General features: G+C 46.4%; 1 protein-coding gene across 2 annotated transcripts in view; it reads left to right on the top strand.

Annotated features, from left to right (window-relative positions):
- The window catches only part of RPGRIP1 (RPGR interacting protein 1), a 59,607-nt gene that overhangs the window by 20,173 nt on the left and 14,671 nt on the right, over nucleotides 1-24,763 (top strand). Inside the window, exons 3-17 of one of the 2 annotated variants that reach the window (XM_083706535.1) lie at nucleotides 3,299-3,412; nucleotides 5,576-5,635; nucleotides 6,660-6,798; nucleotides 8,069-8,376; nucleotides 10,638-10,737; nucleotides 11,951-12,076; nucleotides 13,410-13,515; nucleotides 15,476-15,499; nucleotides 15,605-15,751; nucleotides 17,774-17,847; nucleotides 19,204-19,334; nucleotides 19,825-19,964; nucleotides 20,816-20,989; nucleotides 21,747-21,864; nucleotides 22,916-23,368. In XM_083706535.1, coding sequence (XP_083562661.1) covers nucleotides 3,325-3,412; nucleotides 5,576-5,635; nucleotides 6,660-6,798; nucleotides 8,069-8,376; nucleotides 10,638-10,737; nucleotides 11,951-12,076; nucleotides 13,410-13,515; nucleotides 15,476-15,499; nucleotides 15,605-15,751; nucleotides 17,774-17,847; nucleotides 19,204-19,334; nucleotides 19,825-19,964; nucleotides 20,816-20,989; nucleotides 21,747-21,864; nucleotides 22,916-23,368 — 2,188 coding nt within the window. In that variant the 5' untranslated portion in view covers nucleotides 3,299-3,324. Of the gene's footprint in view, nucleotides 1-3,298; nucleotides 3,413-3,587; nucleotides 5,636-6,659; nucleotides 6,799-8,068; nucleotides 8,377-10,637; nucleotides 10,738-11,950; nucleotides 12,077-13,409; nucleotides 13,516-15,475; nucleotides 15,500-15,604; nucleotides 15,752-17,773; nucleotides 17,848-19,203; nucleotides 19,335-19,824; nucleotides 19,965-20,815; nucleotides 20,990-21,746; nucleotides 21,865-22,915; nucleotides 23,369-24,763 lie in introns of those variants that run through there. The other variant, XM_083706536.1, reaches the window with a different exon arrangement.

Below are 24,763 nucleotides of genomic sequence, written 5' to 3'. Positions count from 1 at the left end.
TATTTTACTAGCTGGCAATAATGCATTTATTACCAGCTATAATTTATTATTATAAATTTTGCACAGGCTGCAAAATTTGCCTTGGCTGCAAGTACCGGTAAGTTGAGAGCTAGGCACCAAAACAAGTATCATAAGGGGGAGCGTGAGACGTGGAGTGCTTAACTTATGCAACAGGAATCTTTGCATTTTTGTATGTTTGCTTTGCTGCTGTTGTTCAGTTTTAAATCAATTATTTGTATCTAATGCATTGTGACCAATTGTGACAGCTTATAGGGTAAAGGTAAAGAGACTCCTAACCATTAGGTCCAGTCGTGACCGACTCTGGGGTTTGCTCGCTCATCTCGCTTTATTGGCCAAAGGAGCTTCCGGGTCATGTGGCCAGCATGACTCAGCTGCTTCTGGCAAACCAGAGCAGTGCACGGACACACTGTTTACCTTCCCGCCGGAGCAGTACCTATTTATCTACTTGCACTTTGACAGGCTTTCAAACTGCTAGGTTGGCGGAAGAGGGACTGAGCAACGGGAGCTCACCCCGTCGTGGGAATTTGAACCGCCGACCTTCTGATCGGCAAGTCCTAGGCTCTGTGGTTTAACCCACAGCGCCACCCGCATAACTTTTGACAGCTTATAGCTTTTAGCAATAAAGATTCATTCATTCATTCATTCATTCATTCATTCATTCATTCATTCACTATTCTGGGAGTTGTAGCTCCAGCTTACAGCTACATCTTATAGGGAAAAGGTCATTGATCAGTGGCAGAGCATGCAGAAGAAATCCAGGTTTTATCCCTGGTATATCCAGGTAGATTTGAGAGAGATCCTTCCCTGAAACCTGAGAAATGGACTGTTGATCTGACTTGGTATCTGACAGCCTTGGGCTCCCTGAATTTGCCAATCCTCTTCTAAAGCCATCCAAGTAGGAGGCCATCGCTGTTTCCTGCAGCAACGAGTTCCACAGTTCAACCATGCACTTTTACAGCTCCTCCAGACAGCAGCAATGTGGTAGCCTTGAGGAAGTGGAGCAGAACAACTAAAAAAAGAAATCGGAACAAATCAAACCACTGATGCACTGTTGCTCCGTCAAAAACATGTTGCAGAAGACACCGGCGATAAAACGCCAGTGTGGTGTGCCTGTAAAGATGGGAACTGAAAACAAAACAGCCTGGACTGTGCTCTTTCTGACAGATGGCAAGAGCTTTTAGTGGGAGGGGAGAGAAAATCCGCAGTTGCTCTTACAGGACTGTGTGGGTGGCGAGATCAAGTGCTTCTCCAGGCCGTGGCGGCTGGGCAGGGAGGGGGGAGATGGAAGAGGCCGGATCAAGAAACAGAGTGCAGTTATTTCCGCTGCAAGCGAGCGGCTGCAGAGGCAGCTTCAAAAGCATCCGGAGGCGGGAGAGGCCTTGATCTTCAACAAAGTCTCAAAGGATGCTTCGAAGATCGCCATTTTGGGGAAAGGATTCAGCCACATAGTGGCCAATTTGGGCTAAGCAATTAAAGTTGATTGGGAACTCTAGTGCAGCAAACCTGCCTTCCAAAAGAAAAGGAAAATATGGACCTTTTTTTGCAACGGATGGGGGAAACGTACCTGAAAGCATGGGAGAACAGCTGCTTGAGATGATGTTGCATCACCTCCTTTGGCAAACAAATTCAGAGTGAAGGCTCTGTAAATCACGGGTGTTCTCTAGCTCTCTGCAGACAGGTGGTCTGGGAGCAACCTCAGGTCTCTCTCTCCCTCACTCCCGTTGAACTCTATCTCTTTGTCAATACGGGGCTGTGTTTTCCACTAAAATGAAGTATGCATTTCTTTATGAAAAGGAAATATCTAGCCTGCCTTCCCACTATAAACAAAGTGGATTCTATCAAAAATTTAAAGTGCTTAGCCTTAGGGAAGGCTGCATAGCTCAGTGGCAGAGCATCCGCTTTGCATTCGTAAGGTCCCAAGTTCAATCCCCGGCGTCTCCAGGTAGGACTGGGAACACTCCATGTCTGAAATCCCTGGAGAGCTGCTGCCAGTCAGTGTAGGCAGTACTGAGTTGGATAGACCCAACTGGCTGATTTGTTTGTTATGGGGCAGCTACCTTAAACACAGCAGACTGAAACCACACTACAGTGATACAGCACCAGCAGGTGCCGTGGCAATCAGAAAAATCAATAAAAACAGGCACACATGGCTGATAAGGAAATGTTTGCGTCGTGTGGTTAACAAGGAATGTTTCAGGCATGTCCTTTTCTACAGAAGGGATAATAGAATACACTCTAAGTTAACTTAAGATCATAGAATCACAGAGTTGGAAGGATAATCTAGTGCAGAGCTTTTCACCCTTTTTGAGTCCACAGCTCCCTTGACCAACAACATTCTTTCTGCGGCACCCTCAGGAGGCCAGCTGTGCCACCCCTCGCCTGCAGAACTGGTAGCTTCTCGCCCCTTTCTGAACACCCTGCCTTGTGGAGTTTTCCCCCAGCCTCCTCTCCTCTCTCCCCTCTCCTTGGGAGCCCTCCTTGGGAGCCGCTGCCGCTGATCTCTGATCTCTACCCCCCCCTGCCCCAAAGAGAGGTGCCTCCTCACACTGCCCCACAGGGGCCTGGGAAGAGGATATTCCCAACCTTAGTGGCCCAACAGAGACTGGCCAAAAGTGAATGTGAGGCCAGCACTTTACCTTGGGAGGAGGCAGGGTCAAAAGCGGGCACTCAACTTCCAGGCAGGCCTTGCATACAGCAAGCACAAGAAAGGACAAGGGGTACCCGCTTGCCCGCCTCTCGCTATTCTCCTTTCCCAACAGCAAGGACTGGCAGAGTGGCTGGCTGGGCTCCCTCACCCGCTTGCTTGCTTGCTTGCTTGCTTGCTTGCTTGCTCACTCACTCTGAGGCCACCTCAGCTCCTGGCAACCAGCACCCCCTGGCCAGCCCCAGAGGCACCATTCACCTTTGAAGCTTGTAGCCAGGGCTGCTGTAACAAACAGCTGTGCAAGCCTTTGGGAGGCAGAGACATGAGAGGCCATCAGGGGAGGGAAGGAAGGAAAGAGAGACAGAGGCCAGTGTTGCCCGCGGCACCCCTGACCATCGTTCAAGGCACCTCAGGGTGCCACCGCACACTGGTTGAAAACCACTGATTTAGTCCATCCTTCTGCAATGCAGGAATCTTTTGACCAAAGCAGGGCTTGATCTCACAATTCTAGCAACCCAAGGTATGTGCTGGGGTTCTTGAAACCTTTCACCTCTTGGAAACTGGGGTGTGCCTAAGAAAGCCGCCGTGTTCCTTCCAAAGCTCTCTTCCTAAGTCCCATTTTTGTTATTTTAGCTTTGTTCCAGGCCTCCTTCCCAGCCATGTCGCTGCTTGTGTTGGACGAAACAGCAGGAGATCTGCCAGTGCGAGACACCAACCAGAAGCCCTCCGTGATAGCGGCTATACAAGGTCAAAATTTTGGTGGGGAAGAGTGTTTTTTTAGGGCATTTGCTACAATAGTTGTGTTGCTGGCTCTGAAACTTTCATAAACAGAGCTGCAAATGGAATTCAAATTCTGTGTCAAGGAAAGTTTAATTCTGCAACCGGAATAAATTATGTAAATCTGCATCGATTTGATCATTTTGGGTTGTTATTACCACAGTCATGCAAAGGGGTAAACTGTGCAGGATACTGAAATTTCACCATTTATTGACCCATGAATTTGCTGATCTGTCCCCTCTGGTATCTCTCATTCAGTTTAATCCTATTTCGACAGTTTGTCTTTGCGGCCCAAAGGACAGGTAACTTTTCTTCCTTCCTTCCCCTGCTCAAGGAAGCTTCAATTCCTTAAATACTGCATTCTGACATTTCCACAGTGTTGGATTGTTGAGTTAGGTATCCTTTGCTGCACAGATAATATTTGCAAAGAGTGTGATGCAATGTGAAACTCAGGTTGAAATTCTCTCAGTTTCACATACGGTCCTGCCTTTCCAAAACTTAATGCAAACTCCCTTCAAGACGTTTGAGCTGCGTGCAAGCAGAGCATGAATATGTAGGTGCATAGTGATGAATTCAGGGCTATAGCTCAGTATGAGAGCATCTGCTTTGCATGCAAAGGGTTCCAGAGTCAATCCCTGGCATCTTTAGGTAGGGCCAGGAGAGACTTCAGTCTGGAACCCGGAAGAGCAGTTGCTGGTCAAGGTAGATAAATGGTGCAATTGTTTGGCTCAGCACAAGGCAGCTTCCTATGTTGCTATATTTCTAGAATTGGAACGATCTTTGAAAATAGGGCTCAGAAACTCCCTCGTAGCTGGACAGGCTAAGAGGGTATGGCCCTACAAGGTAAAGGGACCCCTGACCATTAGGTCCAGTCATGGCCGACTCTGGGGTTGTGGCGCTCATCTCGCTTTATTGGCCGAGGGAGCCGGTGTACAGCTTCTGGGTTATGTGGCCAGCATGACTAAGCTGCTTCTGGCGAACCAGAGCAGCGCACAGAAATGCCGTTTACCTTCCCACCGGAGCGGTACCTATTTATCTACTTGCACTTTGACGTGCTTTCGAACTGCTAGGTTGGCAGGAGCAGGCACCAAGCAACGGGAGCTCACCCCATCATGGGGATTTGAACCGCCGACCTTCTGATCGGCAAGCCCTAGTCTCTGTGATTTTAACCCACAGCGCCACCTGCGTCCTTTTCCCTACAGGGTGCCCTTATGCAAAAAGAGGGTTGGTAAATAAAGACAAACCCGCTTCCTTTTGTGGCATGCCAAGAAGTATAGCGGGGGGGGGGGGATAGTCTACCATGCCAGTGGCAGCGCAATACTTTCCTTGCCGTGGCTGCTGGCAACCCACATTACGACACTGTGCCCGCCACCCCCATCTCTGAGCTGTGCAAGATTCCAGGGGTTCCAGTCGCTCACCTAGGGTTTGTGTTTCCTCCTGAGAATATGAGGCACAGCGGACCCTGTGGTGTCTTTAGAATATATGGTTTATTTACGTGTAGGTGCAACCTGAGTCTACACTGTACAGGATCACAGCATCAGCACTCCCAAAAAAGATGTTGCTTTCCCCATAGCCCCAGAAGCCTTGGATTCCAGCAGAAATCAGACATGGTTCTCTTGCCTCCATCTTCTAGCTCACGTAACTCAAAACTCCTTTGTTTTTCTAACTATCAGCAAGTTGAGGGAGAGAGGCTCCCACCCATTTGTCGTCTGGCACAGAGTTGCTTCCTTTGTTATCTTAACAAGCCCTATGTAGGTCATTACCTCACCAGGAAGCTAGCCTGGCTATTCCAGGAGTTTGAATCCTTGCTTAGATTACAACACTTGCTGGATCCAGGAATTTGAAGGAGGCCCCCGCATATATCCTACCTGCCTCAAACTCTTAATACTATGTTGTTATGCAGTGGGTTTGTCTGTGCAATTCTTCTTCCCCCTGTCTCCCCCTCTCCATGCATAAACCCATGTTCTTTATGCAAGAATGGCTTTATCTATTGATAACTCTATTCTGTATTGTTTTTAATATTTGGTTGGAAGCTGCCCAAAGTGGCTGGGGAAACCCAGCCAGATGGGCGTGGTATAAATAATAAATTATTATTATATTATTACCTCCATCTCCAAACCCCCTTTCCTCCAGATGTGTCATCTTCTGCTGTCCTCCCTGCCAAATCCCAAGGGTTGAAAACATGGATGAAAGGTAGGCGAGGTCATGAAATTCACTGTCTTTATGTCTCGTATCAAACTTTTCACATAACCACTCCCTCTAATAGCAAACCCCAACGGTTCGTGCCAAGAAAAATTGAGATGAAGCAGGAATACTGAGAAACAAGATGGAAGTGTCTGCCCGATTGGGGAACTTTGAGGTTTGTAGAAGTACATATTAACTAGGGTTGCCATATCTCAAAAAGTGAAAATCCGGACAACAACGTTGTTGAAGCCTTTTTTTGGCAAGCTTTTGAACTATTTTTTAAAGAAGGTCACCCAAAACAACTCTGCCAACATGGGTTGCCATACGTCCAGATTTTCCAGGAAATTTTCCCGATTTCGGCCCGGACACTGCTTCCTACATACTCAGGGTATGTTCAGGACATTCCGGACATATGGCAACCCTATATTAACCCTCCCCCAACTGTCCAATGAGAATTAAGCATGGTCAGCTGAGCACAGGATGTTGAGTGTGTTGGAAAAGGAAAAGGGGAAACTGAGGTAACGATGCCCTACTTCAGCTCTTTATTGCTTAGAGTATCATTGAGGAGAACATGGTTGGCCAACAAGAACCTTGTATCCTTATACATAATAATTCCCATTATGAAGAGGGCTAGCATTATGTAGTAAGAGTGTTGGGCTAGGACTAGGGAGACCTAAGTTCAAATCCTCCCACAACCATGAAACTCACTGTGGTCTTAGGCCAATCACTCTACCTGGAGCCCTGGACTCTGCAAGGTGGAGTGCCTGGCATAGTACAACTAGAGGGTGAAACTTAATTTTTGCAAATGCATTAAAAACCATCAGCTTACAGCCATGTTTGACCTCCACCCAATACATGGTGCTGTCCTCCCAAGCTAGTTAACATTTGTAGAATCACCTCCAAAGGCCTGAAGACTGTCATGAATGATGAAATCACGAAATCTACAAGATTTCTGTATGGGTAGAAACTTCTTCCTTTGTTAACAGACCACATAGCGGATGATGTTCTTCCCAATTCTTTTGCTGCTCCCCAGCATCAGGTGCCCTGGCAAGGACTCGGCGCCAGATAAACCGAGTGAACCGCACAGAGCTAGAGGACGGGTTCTTGCGACTTCACGATGAAAATCTTCTGCTCAAAGAGTTTGCCCGGAAGCAAGAGGACAGGATCAAAAGGTATTGAGAGTAACAGTTATTAATTAAATTGTCGTCCGTTGTCAGAGTATATTATTGTGTGTTGTCCATTACTCACAATCAACTGGCTGATTGTTCAGTTAATAGGTGTTTTAAATCTAATGTCTTGAAGAAATGACTATAGTAAGCTAGAGTTCACACCCAAGACCAGCTTCAATGTGCCAAACAATAATAAAGAGAATGTTGCTGAGTCTACATAGGTCCCTCACCACTGAGCAATCCCAGCCTGTCATCATAGTTCAGAGTAGTCTATCGTCTCTGTAAACCACATCCCTCTCTCCTCTCCCACTTCCCGACCACCCTAATCTGGGTGGTGGCAGTTGGGTTTTGTGTTATATGTCTAGTTCGGTCAATAGAACTGGAAGTGTTGCATTAATTAAGATCAATTGAGCCGATGCTTTCCTTTGTTCCACGAATGCCTCTGTTCAGTGAAGACTAATGCTACATTCTGCCACCAGGTGTCGCTGTTGTGCTAATTGTGTTCTCTGTGTGCATGCTGAAGCCAAGAGCACCATGGTGGCCTCTAGTGGCAGAATGCAAGCATTGCAACACTGCAAATTAAAAAAACAACAGCACGGAAGGAAGGGGCTTCAGTCTAATGAGCATTTAAACTAGCCGTCACACAAGTCTTTGCGATAACAGAAAACACATATACAGATTGCACTATCAACACACCGTCTCACATCAGCCATATTTTCCCAAGTCTGCTAATAATAATAATAATTAATAATAATAATTTTCCCAGCCATTCTAGGCGGCTTCCAGCAAAATATTAAAATACAGTAATGCATCAAACATCAAAAGCTTCCCTAAACAGGGCTGCCTTCAGATGTCTAATAATAATAATAATAATAATAATAATAATAATAATAATAATAATAATAAATTTTATTTATATCCCGCCCTCCCCAGCCGAAGCCGGGCTCAGGGCAGCTAACAACACTAAAACAGTACAACTTCTTAAAGTCTGGTAGTTGTTGTTTTCTTTGACATCTGGTAGGAGGGTGTTCCACAGGGCAGGTGCCACTACCGAGAAGGCCCTCTACCTGGTTCCCTGTAACTTGGCTATATCTGGTTCCTTCTATCTTTCTTTCTATGACCCCTCCCTGAATCTTTTCCAACATGATTTGGCCTTCTTAAATGGTGCCCAGAGCTTGAATCTCAGACATGGTCCTACGAACACCAATTACAGAGGATGTATTATTTCTTGAGAATGCCAAAACTGGATCTTTTCCTCCCTTTGCTCCATCAGGATGGGCACTAAACTATCAAGGCTCAGCCACGAGCGAATGCAAGTTGACGGGAGACCCGGGAGCTGGATCCGAAGCTCTGGAAGAAACCTGGACCTGGAGGAGGACCTGGAAGGGACTCGGGAGAGGGTTCGGGAACTGGAGAGACGAAATGAGGGTCTAAGGAACCGCCTGCTCTTCTATAAGCAGCAGCTCCAGCTGCAGAGTTTGGGTCGATACGGGCCTTATGGCTATGTCTCTCCCAGGGTAGATACAGGACTTCGGCGGGCACACACAGCCGCTGGGCGAGTGCCTGAGAAAGTACGCAAAGGTAAAAAGAACTTGTGGAGGGTATTGTGTTCATCGGTAGAGAGGTTCTGGGCTGAGCAGTGGTTTTGCAATGCTAAAGGACACATAATGAGTGTCAGGGACTGGCAGGATGCTGACGGGTGTGCAACAGTTGCACTAATGTACAGAGTATGGGAAAGAAGTAAGACGAATTTGAGTACAGGACAGCAAATGTGACCTGGCAGGTGTTACTAAAATTTAGTGGGATGATGCAGAAGTCCCAGCAAAAGAAGAATGGATACAAAAACTTATGGGATACGCAGAAATGGCAAAACTTACTGGAAAAATAAGAAATCAAGATTTTTTTTATAAAAGAATGGAAATGGTTTATTGAATATTTACAAATAAATTGTAAAGAGGCAGGATTATTGTAATAACCTGCAGTTTTATAAGAGTATATATTGAAAGTAGATGAATAAATGAACAAATTTAGTTAATTTGGATATGCAGAAAATATTAAAAAATCAATTTAAGGAACTACAGAAAGAGGAAGGAAGCCAAGTTTTGAAATGTTAAAATGATTATAAAATTACTGAAATGTATAAAATGGAAAATTATACATAATTTTTTTAAAATAATAGTAATAATAATAATAAAAGAAACTTAGTAGGATGATACTCATAACTGGAATGTAGGAATTGAGAGGTAAATCGTGTTCAAAAGGAATAGACGAAACAGAAAGGGAGGAGGAGTGGCATTATAATGTAAAGGATGTGTACACTTGTGAAGACCCAGAGCATGGAAGGCAGGTTGAGAATTTGTGGTTAAATTTGGAGGAGAAGGAAACAACAGTGACTTTGTTGTAGATATCTGCTAAGGACCTCTAAGCCAGGCTGAAGATTTGGATGATGCCTTCTTGAGCAGATGAGCAAACATTCAAAATGGAGAGATGTAGTAGTCATGGGAGACTTCAGTGACCCCAGTACCTCTTGCAACTCAAATTAGGCTAAGAATACCAGGTCTAGCAACTTCTACCACATGTGGTGGACCTGTGGTAGAGTGAAGGGCTTCTGGGAATTAATTTATAATGAACTTTAAAAAATCTTTAAGTACACTTTTCCAAAAAAAAACGAAGCCTTTCTACGGGGATTGACAGGGAAGGAAATTAAAAAGAAAGATAAAAATCTCTTTCTATACGCCACGACGGCTGCAATAACTATCTTGGCTCACAATTGGAAAACAGATGTAATACCTACCATTATGGAATGGCAGGTTAAAATGATGAATTATGCAGAACTGGCCAGAGTATCAGGAAAACTAAGAGATCAGGACGAACAGAAGTTTCAAGAAAGCTGGAGTATATATATGGTGTACATAAGAGACGATTGTAAAACCTTAAAGACACTGGCAGGGTTAGAATGACTCTAACAGCATATGGTAAAAATAAAGTTAAATATACAGAATACGCGATGTTAGAAAATATATGATACTTACCGAAGGGGTGGAGGGAAGTCCGAAGCTCGGCAGAGCTAAAGATAAATATGTGATTTATTTGTATAATGAATGTATGTTTAATGAAAAAGAAAAAAAAAATTATTGGGGGAAAAAGAAAAAAGAATGCCAGGTCTAACAAATTCCTCAATTCCCTCGCTGACAATTTCATTTCCCAGAAGGGTGGAAGAAGCAACAAGCGACTAGCAGGCTGTTGACTGGGGTGCAGTGGGGATGGGGGGACTCAGGAGAGGGGGGCAGTGAATTGTGGGAAACCGTATGAGCCAGGAGACAAGAGTCGGAGGCAGGGGAAGCTTCACAGCTGGAGGTGGGGCGCAGGATGGATCAGAAGAGGCAGTTCAAGCAAGTGGAGGGCCAGGTGCTTCCCCACCCTCTCCTGCACCAATGTCTCCCAGAACCAGGAGGGAGCTGAAGAGAGAAAAGCAGAGGCAGCTTTCACACGGGCACAGTCTCCAGCTGTGTGCGTGCAGCCCATAAACTGAGGCAGAGGGAGTGAGCCCCTGTTGCTACCACAGACCACAGACCTGGGAATAGTTGCCTAGATGCTAGAGTGGTGTGCATAGTTATTCAGAGCCATAGAAACAACTGTAAGTGTCTGCTTTTAACAATAAAGAGTTAACTATCTTCCATGTGCATTGCTTTGACCCATGACAGTAGACTTCATTGAAGCTAATCGCACTGGCTTTTCATGGACCCTACTGGTTTTTCTCTATAGAATGTGTGACCCAACAGGGCATGGGCTGAGGCGCATGATGTGTTGCTCGTAATTATTTATATTGTTTGGCCCAGCAGGAATGCGGGTTCAAGGGCCGGCGGTCAGACCAACCCACACAGCTCCTGCCCGCTATGGCGATCACACTCTGGAGGGATCTCGAGTTGAAACGGAGAGACTGTGAGTCTTGCCTGCCCATCCTACGCTCAACGATTTGGCTACTGTGATTCTTTTCTTTTCTTTTGAAATAATATTTATTTGGTTTAACAAGTATAAAATTATAACAATACAATCATAAAGGTAAAGGGACCCCTGACCATTAGGTCCAGTCGTGACCGACTCTGGGGTTACGGCGCTCATCTTGCTTTATTGGCCGAGGGAGCTGGCATACAGCTTCTGGGTCATGTGACCAGCATGACTAAGCCGCTTCTGGCGAACCAGAGCAGCGCACGGAAACGCCGTTTACCTTCCCGCCGGAGTGGTACCTATTTATCTACTTGCACTTTGACGTGCTTTCGGACTGCTAGGTTGGCAGGAGCAGGGACCGAGCAACGGGAGCTCACCCCTTCGCGGGGATTCGAACTGCCAACCTTCTGTTCGGCAAGCCCTAGGCTCTGTGGTTTAACCCACAGCGCCACCCGCGTCCCTAATACAATCATACACATCCACATTTACAGATTCCTCCGAATCTCTGGACTTCCCATCTCCCCTCCATGGTTCCTATTCTTAAACCTTTTCTCCTGCATCTTTTCCATGTTTTATATAACTCCATTGTCTCGATAGTACTTGCTACATTACAAGTGTTACTGTAATGCTGCTAGTGTTTTCATCTGCTTACAGTATGTCACTGTTTTATATATATGTCATATTGTAATTCACTTTGAGAAGGGAGTAAAGGTAAAGGTACCCTGCCCGTACGGGTCAGTCGTGTCCGACTCTGGGGTTGTGCGCCCATCTCACTTAAGAGGCCGGGGGCCAGCACTGTCCGGAGACATTTCCGGGTCACGTGGCCAGTGTGATGAAGCTGCTCTGGCGAGCTGGCACCAGCGCAGCACACGGAAACACCGTTTACCTTCCCGCTATAAAGCGGTCCCTATTTATCTACTTGCACTTAAGGGTGCTTTCGAACTGCTAGGTGGGCAGGAGCTGGGACCGAAAGACGGGAGCTCACCCCGCCGCGGGGATTCGAACCGCCGACCATGCGATCGACAAGCCCTAGGCACTGAGGTTTTACCCAGAGCGCCACCCGCGTTTGAGATGGGAAGGAATGACATAAATAAATAAATAAATAATGTTAATGCATGCAAATGTTAATTGGATCCTCTCCTCTTCCCATTTTCCCAGGGACAATGAGCTGGAAACGAAGCAGCTATTTTTGTTTTCTTCCTTTCAGTACCCAGAGCCTGGTCCTTGCAGCGTTGGAGCTGGATCCTGAGTCGCTGAGTTCCACACACGGCAGAGATACGGACCCAGAAAGCGCCTGCTCCCTGCAGCGCCACCTAGAGGTCCGGGAACGCCGGTACAATGCCTGCACAATGCTTCATTCACGTATTATTTGGTCCATGTTAAATCAGTCTCTCCAGCTCTGTTTTAAGGTCTTCTCAACTCTTGTTTCATTTCTCACCAAAACACTTAAATCGAACTTAATCTGTTCCGGAGAGAGCCAGATTCTGGGATGTCAAAGTATATATTTTCGGGCTTGAGTTTAAAATGGGGAAAACCAAACATGTCTCATTGAAAAGATATAGAGTTTTGTAAATTGGGAGTGTTGACATGTGTTTTAATCTGAGTTTTGGCTTGTCATCGATCTTAATTATTTTTTGAATGTTGCTTTTCATGGGTTATTACTGATAATTTTATTGTTTTACTTACTGTAAACAGTTTTGAGATTGGGTGTTTTCGTACATGGTACATGTACCCACATGGTACATGAATTTTATAAAATAAATTAAACAAACCTTTATTTTAACTTCTTGGTTCATCAGGAACATAAAAAAATCAGATACAGTGGTACCTCGGGTACCACATACCACATACGCTTCAGGTTACATACGCTTCAGGTTACAGACTCCGCTAACCCAGAGATATTACCTCTGGTTAAGAACTTTGCTTCAGGATGAGAACAGAAATTGGGCTCCGGCAGCACGGCGGCAGCAGGAGCCCCATTAGCTAAAGTGGTGCTTCAGGTTAAGAACAGTTTCAGGTTAAGTACAGACCTCCGGAACGAATTAAGTACTTAACCTGAGGTACCACTGTATCTGTATGCAATAGCAGAAATGGCTGCAAAGTATTTTATTACAACCATGGGCCCGCCCCTCACCCCCCATTTATTAACCTAAAGTAGTTTCCAGCCCTTTTCTTCTCATCAGGGAAGGAGAAAGGAGGGACAGATAAGCAGGTGAGTTTCACATTTTATGCTGGTCTCTTTATCCAACACAGACCTAACAAGACAATCTATTTCTTTTTGATGAGTATTTAAAATCTATTTTTATTAATACAAAGTTCAGTACAAAGTACCTATTTAAAACACACCAGAATAAAAGAAATACTTTAAAAAAACTAATCTAAAGAGGAACAGGGGCAGAAAGAAGAAAAAAAATGGGGGGGAAGAGTGAGAGAAAAAGTAAAGAAAACAGGAAAGGATAAAAAGACTTCTGGTTCTCTGTCCATCAGCTAAATATAGTATTGACTCATTAACATCCAGCTATTCTATTTTCTATGAGCCAATTTTTTTTCTTCAGATCCAGACATTACAAGGTCATTTTCTCTCTTAGGCAAAAAGTCTGCAAGAAGTTTCCAGTCCTTAATAAATGTCAATAATCAGCACCTATTTGTCTGATTTGCTGTTCCAGAGCTGCCATCCAGGAAAACGTGGAGTTGATTCGTCTGCAGAAGCTTCTGAGAGCCAAGAATTCAGAACTGGTGGTAACCAAAGCCCAGTTTGCTGGCTTACAGGAAGTGAGTCTTGCCAAATGCGGCCCACTGGGTTTCACTCTCTGGCCCCTGGGCTTCTCCCCAAGCCAAACCATTTCACACAGACATAGCGCTTATCTTCTGAGCCCTCCCAAGGGATGCAGGCCAGTGGCAACCTGGGGCCATCAGAGACAAAAGTGGGTGGGAAAATAGATGTACAGTAGGCTAGTTCTTACACACACTCACAAGGCACCTCGCTCTCTTCTCCATCCAGGCAAGGAAGTAGCATTATCAAAATTCAAGGGCAAAGTCCAGCAAGGCAAAAACACTTGTGGCTGGGGGAGGAAGCAGTGCTAGTGAAGGCCACATTTGAGCCCTAGACCTAAGGTTCCTCATCCTCATCCCTGATCTCAACGATATTTTCAGTTGTGCTTTACCACAGTTTGTGGTTTTTTGCAGATCCTTTTCAGAGCGTTTTTTAATAGCTGTTTAGATCTAGCCCAAATTATTTAAAAACAGGTCGTGAGGGAAAGTGAGGGACCCTGATCCCCACAAACTCCTGTTGCACACACACCACATTACTTCCCCATAAGATTCCTGGGAACTGTTGGACTTCTGGTCTGCTGCGGAGGAGAATGACGGTGTGCTAAGTGTCGTCCGCAACACAGAGCCGGCAGAAAGGCTTTGAGGACAGCGCTAGAGCTCAGTGCACCCCCCAAAAAAACCCCTACAGGAGAGTGGGGACCTGAGGGCTCCAGCGGAGCGAAAAATACATTCAATGATTCAATTATTTGACAGTATAGAGCAAGGGTCAGCAAACTTTTTCAGCAGGGGGCCGGTCCACTGGCCCTCAGTCCTTGTGAGGGGCTGGACTATATTTTTGGGTGGGGGGGAATGAACGAATTCCTATGTCCCACGAATAACCCAGAGATGCATTTTAAATAAAAGCAGACATTCTACTCATGTAATAATAATAATAATAATAATAATAATAATAATAATAATAATAATTTTTTATTTATACCCCGCCCTCCCCAGCCAAGGCCGGGCTCAGAGCGGCTTACAAGCAATAATAAAAACAAGATGAATGATTACAACTTAAAAACAAAAATAAAATACAACATTAAAATAATGGAACATTAAAATATTAAAATGTAGCCTCATCGCAGGAGAAGGAAAAGAAAGAAAGAGGAGGGGGAAAAGAGAGAGAGAGAGAGAGAGAGAGAGAGAGGGAATCAAATTGGCTCCAAGCCAAAGGCCAGGCGGAACAACTCTGTCTTACAGGCCCTGCAGAAAGAAATCAGATCCTGCAGGGCCCTGGTCTCATGAGGCAGAGCGTTCCACCAGGCCGGAGCCAGAGTTGGAAAGGCCCTGGCTCTGGTTGAAGCCAATCTAACTTCCTTAGGGCCTGGGACCACTAGGGTGTTGTTATTTATGGACCTTGAGGCTCTCCGTGGGGCATACCAGGAGAGGCGGTCCCGTAGGTACGAGGGTCCTAGGCCGTGAAGGGCTTTAAAGGTCAAAAGCAGCACCTTAAATCTGACCCTGTACTCCACCGGGAGCCAGTGCAGCTTGAAAAGCACTGGGTGAATATGCTCCCATGGCAGAGACCCCGTGAGGAGCCTCGCTGCAGCATTCTGTACCCGCTGGAGTTTCTGGGACAGCTTCAAGGGCAGCCCCGCATAGAGCGAATTACAGTAGTCAAGCCTGGAGATGACCGTCGCATAGATCACTGTGGCCAGGTCAGGGCGGGAAAGGTAAGGGACCAACTGCTTGATGCGGCGAAGGTGGAAAAATGTCGCCTTGGCTGTTGCTGTAAAAACACGCTGATTCCCAGACTGTCCATGGGCCAGATTTCGAAGGCGATTGGGCCGGATCCGGGCCTTAGTTTGCCTACCCATGGTATAGAGACTCCGTTTTCCTTCTTATATGTGACTTCTGACAAGGAAGGTGTTTTTTTCCTCATCCACCCCAATAATCCAGCCTTTGCTTACTATTCCTCCAGGCTTACGAGACTCAGCTCCAGCAGGTAACTTTCTCCAGTTCTGTTTGGTGGTGGCAGCACTGGGGGATTGGGACTCTGTGGTCCCTCAAGGCTCTAGATCTCATGAATGTTTCTTCTTTGCTTCTCCAGAACCAAGAGGCATTGAGGTCAGCTAGCGAGGCCTTGCTAGCTCAGGTCGAAAAGCTGAATGCCCACCTCAGGGAGGAGAGTCAGAAGGTGGCAGCCCTGGAGCGCCAAGTAGAAATCCTTTCTCCACTGCAGGGAATGCTGGAAGATGTAAGTCCTGTCAGAAATAACCCAGAAGGAAATGCTTCTCTCCTACTTCTCAAACTTCACTCTTTTATTTTTATTGAAACCATTTCTATACTGAGATATACTGTACAGTGCTTTTTTTTCCTTTTAAAAAAGGGGGTACTCTCATATTTACTCAAGAAAATCACCATTTTATAGTTCAAATCGGGGGAAATAAATACAGTAAATGGAGAAAAGTAGAAAGATTCACAAAGTGTTTAGAGGTATGTGTACCCCCAGAAAAAAAGCACTGGAGATATGTGTGATATGCCCCTGAGATGGTGCATTTTTGAATGTTGAAATCTGGACATTGGTTTAATTTCTGTTATAGGAATTCTAAGGTCTCAAATATAGAATAAACGTTGATAATTGCACAAGGAAAACACACACACGGTGCTTTTTTTCTTTAAAAAAATGTTCAGGGGTACTCTCATTTTCCTTCTCGTATTGAAATACTGCCCCTCAATGAGGCCAAACTTAGATTCACAAAATGTTTAGGGGTATGCGCACCCCTACGTCCCCCCAGAAAAAAAAAATTGCACAAGTATATAAACCACATGTCTAAACAGTACAGGAGAGCAATCCAAAAACCATCTTGGCTCTCTTAAAGACTCTAAATATTTCCTCTGCCTCCTTAATCCCTCTTGCCTGAGAACACATAGGCAGATAGCAATCAGGGGACGTTCCTGAAGGGATTCCTCTCCTATATCTACAAACCTCCTTCGTATTAGTTGTCATTGTTTGCCCAGATGCACTGCATTGAGGGATGTTTGATGGGCATCCTTATTGTCTTATCAAATGCTAATGCTTTGAGCAAACTGTGTCTGGAACTATGGAAAAACTTGCTAAATCCTCAGGAATATCACACCTTGGCCTGCCTGAGCCACAGCAACCCCACCTTACCTGTGATGCCATTTCTGACTTTTTGTAGAGAGGATGTGCTTCTTCTCCGCGCCAAAATGCAAACCCTTAAAAGAGATGTTTCCAGTGGCATAGCGTGGGGGGTGCAGGAGGGGCCGGCCGCACCGGGCGCAACATCTGGGGGTTAGGGAAATCCACAGGTTAGGGGGCGCAAATCCATGGGTTAGGGGGCGCAAATCCATGGGTTAGGGGGCGCAAATTACTTGCCTTGCCCCGGGTGCTGATAACCCATGCTACGCCACTGGATGTTTCTTCTTGGTTCTGGGTCTCTCTTGCCTCTTTGCTAGGAGGGGAGGAAACTCTGTTCCAACATAAAAAATGAAGATCTGCCCTGCTGTCACTGTATTCTGCCTCCATTCATCTCTGACCGATCATGGACTTAGGAGGACTCCATCCCTTGGGGAATTGGGCAGCAAAAGCCAAACACCCCTATTTTTCTATATCGTTTCCAAAGAAGGATGTCAGTCATATATATGATTTGAGCTTCTTAGCTGCATTTTATGTTTCCTTTATATTTGACAAACCTGGGACCTGCATGTAAAACAGATGCTTTACCATTGAGCCACAGCCCTTCTGCATCCCATGGTTTTGCTCCTCTTCCCCGGCAGAATTATCCTGGTATTCGGAGACATACCTCTTCCAAAACGGAATACAGAGGTACCTCGGGTTAAGTACTTAATTCGTTCTGGAGGTCCGTTCTTAACCTGAAATTGTTCTTCACCTGAAGCACCACTTTAGCTAATGGGGCCTCCTGCTGCCGCCGGACCGCTGGAGCACAATTTCTGTTCCCATCCTGAAGCAAAGTTCTTAACCTGAGGTAATATTTCTGGGTTAGCGGAGTCTGTAACCTCAAGCGTATGTAACCCGAGGTACCACTGTATGGTATACAGTAGAGCCATCATGGCTAGAAATCACAGTTATATCCTCTATACATTCGTTTAAACCCCTTTTGAAGCCATGCAAGCCATTGGCAGAGTCAAAAATAAAAACAGAATATTTGCCCACCTTGCTTCCCATCCAATCTCTGGGCCACCACTGGCAGCTTGGATTCCACAACAAGATCCTGTATTGTGTTCCCTTTTTCAGTTTCAGGATAGAGTCCGGGACCTGGAGAAGGAGCGAGATTTGCTGAAGGAAGATTACGACAAACTGCTGGAGAGGTGAGAGATGGGCTGGCGGGAAAGGATAAACAACTCGGGAGTTTGTTCCCTCTCAACGAAAGCCATTCAAGAAGCAGTTGAGAGCCTCAGACACAGGGGCCGAATGTGGCCCTTCAATTCTCTCTGTTTGAGCCTTAGGACTTTCCAGGTCAAACCCTGTTATGTACTGAAGTTCTCACCCTGGGCCAGCAGGGGGATACTGTGGATAGTTTTCACTCAGGTCCGCATATGCAAATAAGGAATTGAAAGTGACGTTCAGTCATTGGATAGTTACAGAAAGTTGTTACTGTTGCTTTGTAGTTGAACGCTATTTAAGCAGGTTGGCTGAACCCTTCAGCCCAGTTGGAAGAGCTGTTTGAAGAATCGTTGTGTCGTCTGATATGTTCACCCACAACTTAACAAACCCGTTCCTCAGTGAAGCCCACTTTCCCCACTTATTGAATGTTTTTGTTTTGGCCTGTTTGTTTTAGAATGTGTCTGTGAACTCTGATATTGGTCACATTCACATAATAATAATAAGAAGAATGTGGTACCTCAGGTTACATACGCTTCAGGTTACATACGCTTCAGGTTACAGACTCCGCTAACCCAGAAATAGTACCTCAGGTTAAGAACTTGCTTCAGGATGAGAACAGAAATTGTGCAGCAGCGGGAGGCCCCATTAGCTAAAGTGGTGCTTCAGGTTAAGAATGGACCTTCAGAATGAATTAAGTACGTAACCAGAGGTACCACTGTAATAATAATATTTCTGACTCATTTATAGCGCCCCCCCTCCTTGTGTGTAGATCCACCTTGGGTTGCCCCAGCCACTCTGGGTGGCTTCCGACACATATAAAAACATTAAAAAGCATTACAGATTAAAATGCTTCCCTATACAGGGAAGCACTGACTAGGATGCCATTCAAAGCACTATGGTATCATTTTAAGCACTTATGACTTCCCCAAAAGAATTCTGGGAACTGTAGTTTGCTAAGGGTCCTGAGAGTTATTAGGAGACCCCTCACATTTTTTGCGGTGGTTGAACAATCAACCCCTCTTCGTAGGGAATTCTGGGAATTGTAGCTCTGCAATGGGGGGATAGGGGTTGCCTAACAGCACTCAAGAACCAAAACAAACTGCAGCTCCCAGAATTATTTGAGGGGAGCCATAACTGCTCAAAATGATATCATAGTGCCTTGAATGTATGGTGTGAATATGGCCAATATCTTTGGGTAAACCTGGATGAAAGACGGAGGGGTGTAGAGATAGGCGGGCATTTTTGGTATGGAAAAAGGGCTCCTCACTAGAATTTACAGAAACATAGGCAAGGATTTTGTGGCCCTTTTGGATATGCGGCGAATCTATGTGTCTCTTTAGCTGCCTCAACAATACCCAGCATGCCCTAGACGTGGTTCCCCAGAAGGACAATGCCCCTTGCTTGGAAGAACAACTCAGCTCAGCAACTGCAGAGAAGCAGAGACTGCAGGAGGAGCTGGAGAAGGAAAGAGGTGAGGGGGTCAACGGGAGGCTGGCAGGGAAATGACTGAACTGGCAAAACACGTCCCCTTGCATCTCACACGGGTCACTAACAGTGACGTTCGAAACAAAAGGTGGGGGACCGCAAGCCCAGGAAGCAGATGTGGCCCTCTGCACCTTTCTGTCTGGCCCTCGGGTCTATGGTCAAGTTGGACTGCAGCCTATTGCAGAAATGTGGCCTCACTTGCCCCGCCCACTTTTGCTTCTGGCCCCACCCACCACTGGCATGCGGCCCCCAGAAGCCTGTCTGTGAGGGAATGTGGCCCTTGTTCTTGCTGCTGTTGTTTCGTTGGCTTTTATAAATACCTTCCCCCTGCTCCAAGCTCAGATGTGGACTGATAATTAGAATTGAGGGTAAAAATAATTGACAAGTTACAGGAAAGGAACGGTCAGGCCTATTGAGAACAGGTAGCAGGTGGCAACCTTGCAATTCATCCCAAATCCTTGCTTTCCCCACATAAGCTCTGAACGAGGAACTGAAGCAGGAAGTGAGCCAGCTGCTGCAGGAACGCCCACAGGAAGTCGGCTTCTTGCGGGAGAAGGCGGCCATCTTGGATAACCAGACTAGAGAGGAAGACTTTCCATCCAGTCTAGTAGTTGAGGTAGGCACTGGGTAAAAGCACACACTTAGCAACTGGGCCTTAGATACCGGCATTGTACATACAAACACACACATATATGCAGGTAGGCATCGATTTCCATTCTGACCTTTGTTTGTCACACGCAGCTCTGTTTCCATCCTGCTGCTGTTCAGCTTCCTACAAAGACTATGTTATTTCTCTCGCGGTTCATTATGTTACGATTACGTGATTCCACCCTGTTCATTTCAATGCAAAGAAAGCCCAATGCAAATATGGCAGGAAAGTAATCTGTCATGTATTGTTTGCGAACTGAGAACAACAGCAGCGGTGAATACCAGTTGTGTTTGATGGATTGGTTTCCATTCTGGATATGGGATACATAAGCAAAACACTGGCAATTTCCATTCCCGTTTTTGTTTCTGTCAGAATTCTCCAGTATCCACACGCACAAATTACCAGTATCATAAGCATTGCAAGTCTTCGGCTGCCGTTTCCTGGTCTTAATTAAATTGCAAGGAGTTCCAATCTGAACAGGCAGCTGAGCTCTTGCAAGGCTCATCTTGCTAGTGTTAATTTCCTGTGACATTTAGTTTAGAACATTTCGGTGGGGGGGGGGGAGATAAAACACCTCTCCCTGCATAGATTGGCATTTTATGTAAAAATGACCCGATCCAAGGTAAAGCAGATACCAGCGGATTAAAATGCCGAAGCAATAGAGTGAGCAAGTCGTCAGTGATATAGATCAGCCCAGTTCCATGAAATGGATTTGCTTTTCCTCCATTTTCTGATTTGGCATGATAGTCACGCACGCACGTTGAGCCCCACACATGTCCTTCCATATCTCTCCCCCGCTCCACTTTTTTTCATTGCAGCCCCTCTATGTGGAAGGTCTCGAGAGAGAGTCTGAGAAGGAAGAGATGTTTGCCCAACGGAGTCTAAAGCGAAGGCTCCACGAGACGGAGGCCGCCCACGCTGAGACCGTGCTGGAGCTAGAGAAGACCCGGGACATGCTCATCTTACAACACCGCATCAACCGGGACTACCAGGTGAAGCAAGGAGACTGAGCTGCCCACCTGGGAGATGGAACAAAGGGGGGATCTTTTTGGAGAACTAGGGGTGTGTGCAGACAAGCATATTCCATATTCACTGTGTCCTCACCAGGGTCAAGCTCAGTGAAAGCTAGTTCTGTGAGTTTGCATTAAGTTGAATGGGTACAGCGCTGATTGGCTAGCGCCCGTGATGTCCTCAAGAAACTTCTCTCCACCCCACATCAGTGGAATAATTTTGCAACTTTTACATTTTTATTTAACGGGAAAGGAATTTCAAAACAGCCCAAATGTGCAAGGGCACAATTCACAAAGCATCCAATGGTAAATGAGGAGATGCAACTTTTGGGTATAGAGAACTCCATTTTATTGGGCCTAACCTGTTCGAATATGGATACTTTCTGGGGACATGGCCAATTTCAGTCTTTAACAAATGTATCAATAGAATTCCTTTGCTTACATTGGTGCCTTCACACATTTTCTGCAGAAACACAAGCCTTAGTAGGGCCAGGCAAGCAAAGCAGTTTTGCTACCTTATTCCCACCCGCCCAGGAATGCTCCCCTGCCTTTCAACAGCTGCATGGCAGACAGAAATTCTGGATCTGATTCTTGCATGATTTGTGTAGCTGTAAGAGAGCATTTGGGCACGATGCAGGGTATTTTGTGAATCAGGGGTGCACTTTGCCAAGCAGGAGGCTGAGTCTTGAGGCTGACTGTAGGTACCATACTCTCTTTGGTGGGCATGCTTTGGTTTCAGGCAGAGCTGGACGGGGTGCTGCTGCAGACGGCAAGAGAGAAGCAGGAGCACGAGGAGAAGGAGCAGCAGATGGCCCGCCTTCTGGACCTGCGTGGGGCCCGCATCCGCCAACTTGAAGGTAGGCATGTGGACGGGCATACCTCCTCTCCATGCAATCTCTAGCTCCCTATCCACACCATAGATAGAAAGCACTCTTTAGATCTGCACAAGGTGGAACGTGTGCAGAGGAGGGTGAACAAAATGATCAAGGGTCTGGGAAGGAAGCCTTATGAAGGCAGTTGGGTATGTTCAGCCTGGAGAAGAGAAAGCTGGGGGTTGATACGAGAGGCACCTTCGAATACCTTCTGCAGAAGAGGGAGCAAGCTTGTTTTCTGCTGCTCCGGAGTGTAGGAATCCAACAAATGAGTTCAAATTACAAGGAGATTCCAACTAAACACTTGAAAGAGCTGTTCAGTGGTGGAGCGGACTCCCTCGGGAGGTGGTGAACATTCAGTGGAGGTCGGACAGTCCTTGGTCAGGGATGCTTGAGTTGAGATTCCTGCATTGCTGTCAGGGACTGTGCTGAAGAGAGCTGCACTGAGGAGGAATGGTGGGAGCCTCCCCCTGCTCTTGCTCTACAGCCTGAATCTTCCCAGGAGCAGGAGGACAGTATAGATTTGGAACAGTGGTTTGCAGAGGGACATAGTTCAGAAGGCAGAAGCTGGGAAATACTGGATGGGGAACAGCTAGGAGAAGAGAGACTGGAAGAGAGAGGGTTAACAGATTCACAGTCTCTGGACAGCATTCACCTCCCTTCTCCAAAGTCACGAGAGCTCAGAAAGTGGCAGCACAGAAAGTACAGAGGGTACAAGCTCAGATTACAAAACATAGGTGTGATGTAGATTATAATAGGGACAGAAGGGGGTGCAATCCTTAACTGGGAGCACCGCCATTCTAGGAGATGTGTTCATTGTTCTCTTGCTATGATTATTAAAGTTTCTAATTGGTAAGAGACTCCTATTACTTTGTTCTGCTTATCTACTGCCACGGGGGAGGAAGCCGATTCCCTGAAGCCTGACAATTGCAGGGGGTTGACCTAGATGACCCTCGGGATTCCTTCCGATTCTGTGGTTCTGTGAACAGGTCTTTGTGGCTCTGTCTTGTTTCCCCACCCTCCCACCCCACTCCAGCACAGCTGAAGGACGTGGCCTACGGAACGAGGGCAGCCCCGTTTCCTCCTAGAGAGGGTGACCCACCCGTGGAAGCAGTCCCTGACCAGGCCCCACAGCTGCGGCGCGGAGAGAACCTCTTTGAGCTGCACATCTCGGGCGCGGTGCTGTCGGCCGAGGCGCTGCGTCTGCTGGGGGACCCGGAGCCCCTCACCTTTTGCACGTACTCCTTCTACGACTTCGAGACCCACTGCACGCCGGTGGTGCGTGGCTCCCGCGCCCGCTACGGCTTCACCTCTCAGTACGTGGTGCAGGCCGAGCCATTTTTCCTGCAGTACCTGCAAGGCGCCACATCCCGCCTCGACCTCCACCTTGCCTCGGCTGTCGAACATGCCACCCTGGCCTCCTGCTGGCTGCGCTTTGGCGAGGTGCTGGGCAGCGGGGAGAAGGTGCATGCCACGGCGGTGCTCCGCGGTAAGGATTGTGCCGCTCCTACTGTGGCAGATGTTTTGGAGTCGGAAAAGACTCAAAAAAGGGCAACCAAAATGATAAAGGGCATAAGAGCCTGCCAGATCAGCCCTGTAGCCCATATGTATAGTCTGGCACCCTGTTCTCAGTGTGGCCACCAAGATGCCCATGGGAAACCTGCAAGCAGGATTTGAGCATGAAAGCAATTGCCCCCTGTGGGAATGTTCAGGGAGGCAGGAGGCAATATATTGTTTATTAATATCCTTCCTAACTTGCGCTAGCAAGTTCTATAACTTAGCAAAGTTTTACATTCCCCTTTTTAAATGCACAGCGGATAACTAGTTGCAGGCTTGTTTAAGCCTCTTAATATTAGCTTTCTGGTAAGTTCCCTTATATCCCCCTTAAAAGAATAAACACGCCACAATCTTGCTTAAAGTATATAAAAGAAGCTTACAGTGGTACCTCGGGTTACATACGCTTCAGGTTACAGACTCCGCTAACCCAGAAATAGTGCTTCAGGTTAAGAACTTTGCTTCAGGATGAGAACAGAAATCGTCCTCTGGCAGCGCAGCAGCAGTGGGAGGCCCCATTAGCTAAAGTGGTGCTTCAGGTTAAGAACAGTTTCAGGTTAAGAACGGACCTCCGGAATGAATTAAGTACGTAACCAGAAGTACCACTGTACTCACATCATCAGTTCACAGTTGGATCCCTGAAGGCAGACTTAGTTACAAAATATATACATGTGGATCTACCCCATGTAGGAGGTTAATCCCAGTGACTGCAGACTGGCAGTCACTGCAGTTCACACAACGAAAGGAAGATGGAAAAGAAGGAAGTAGGGGGGAGAGGGCTGCATGCCTTGTGCTTTTGTTACCTACACAGGTAAGGTCACGCTCACCTCTAGTCACATGCAAGAGGAAGTATGTTCCAGCCCAGGAGGAAACAGGAAGTTCTGACTGGCTGGACCAAACATCCCCTTGCATGTCCACTCTAGGAAAACAAGGAATGTTGTATTTGACTGCTACCTATGTATCACATCCCACACACCCCCCCCCATGGTTTCCAGCAACTGGTACAGTGGTACCTTGGTTTTCAAAGGTAATCCATTCTGGAAGACCATTCAACTTCTGAAACATTTGAAAACCAAGGTACAAAGGGCGACCTGCAAATTCAATAGAGAAAATTGGGGGGGGGGGGACCTCAGCGGAAGCCGTTCGTCTTCTGAGGCGCATTCGAAAATGGAAGCATTTACTTCCGGGTTTTCGTCGCTCAAAAACCAAAACGCTCAACTTCCGAGATGTTCGTAAACCGAGGTACCACTGTATTCAGAAGCAGTGCTGCCTCTGACTGTGGCAGCAAAGCCGTCTCCTCCATGAATTGGTCTAATAATTTGAATAAGGG

The sequence above is a fragment of the Podarcis gaigeae genome, assembly GCF_964106915.1.
Source record: "Podarcis gaigeae genome assembly, chromosome: 13".
NCBI lineage: Eukaryota > Metazoa > Chordata > Lepidosauria > Squamata > Lacertidae > Podarcis > Podarcis gaigeae.
This window is presented reverse-complemented; position numbering and strand designations above follow the sequence as displayed.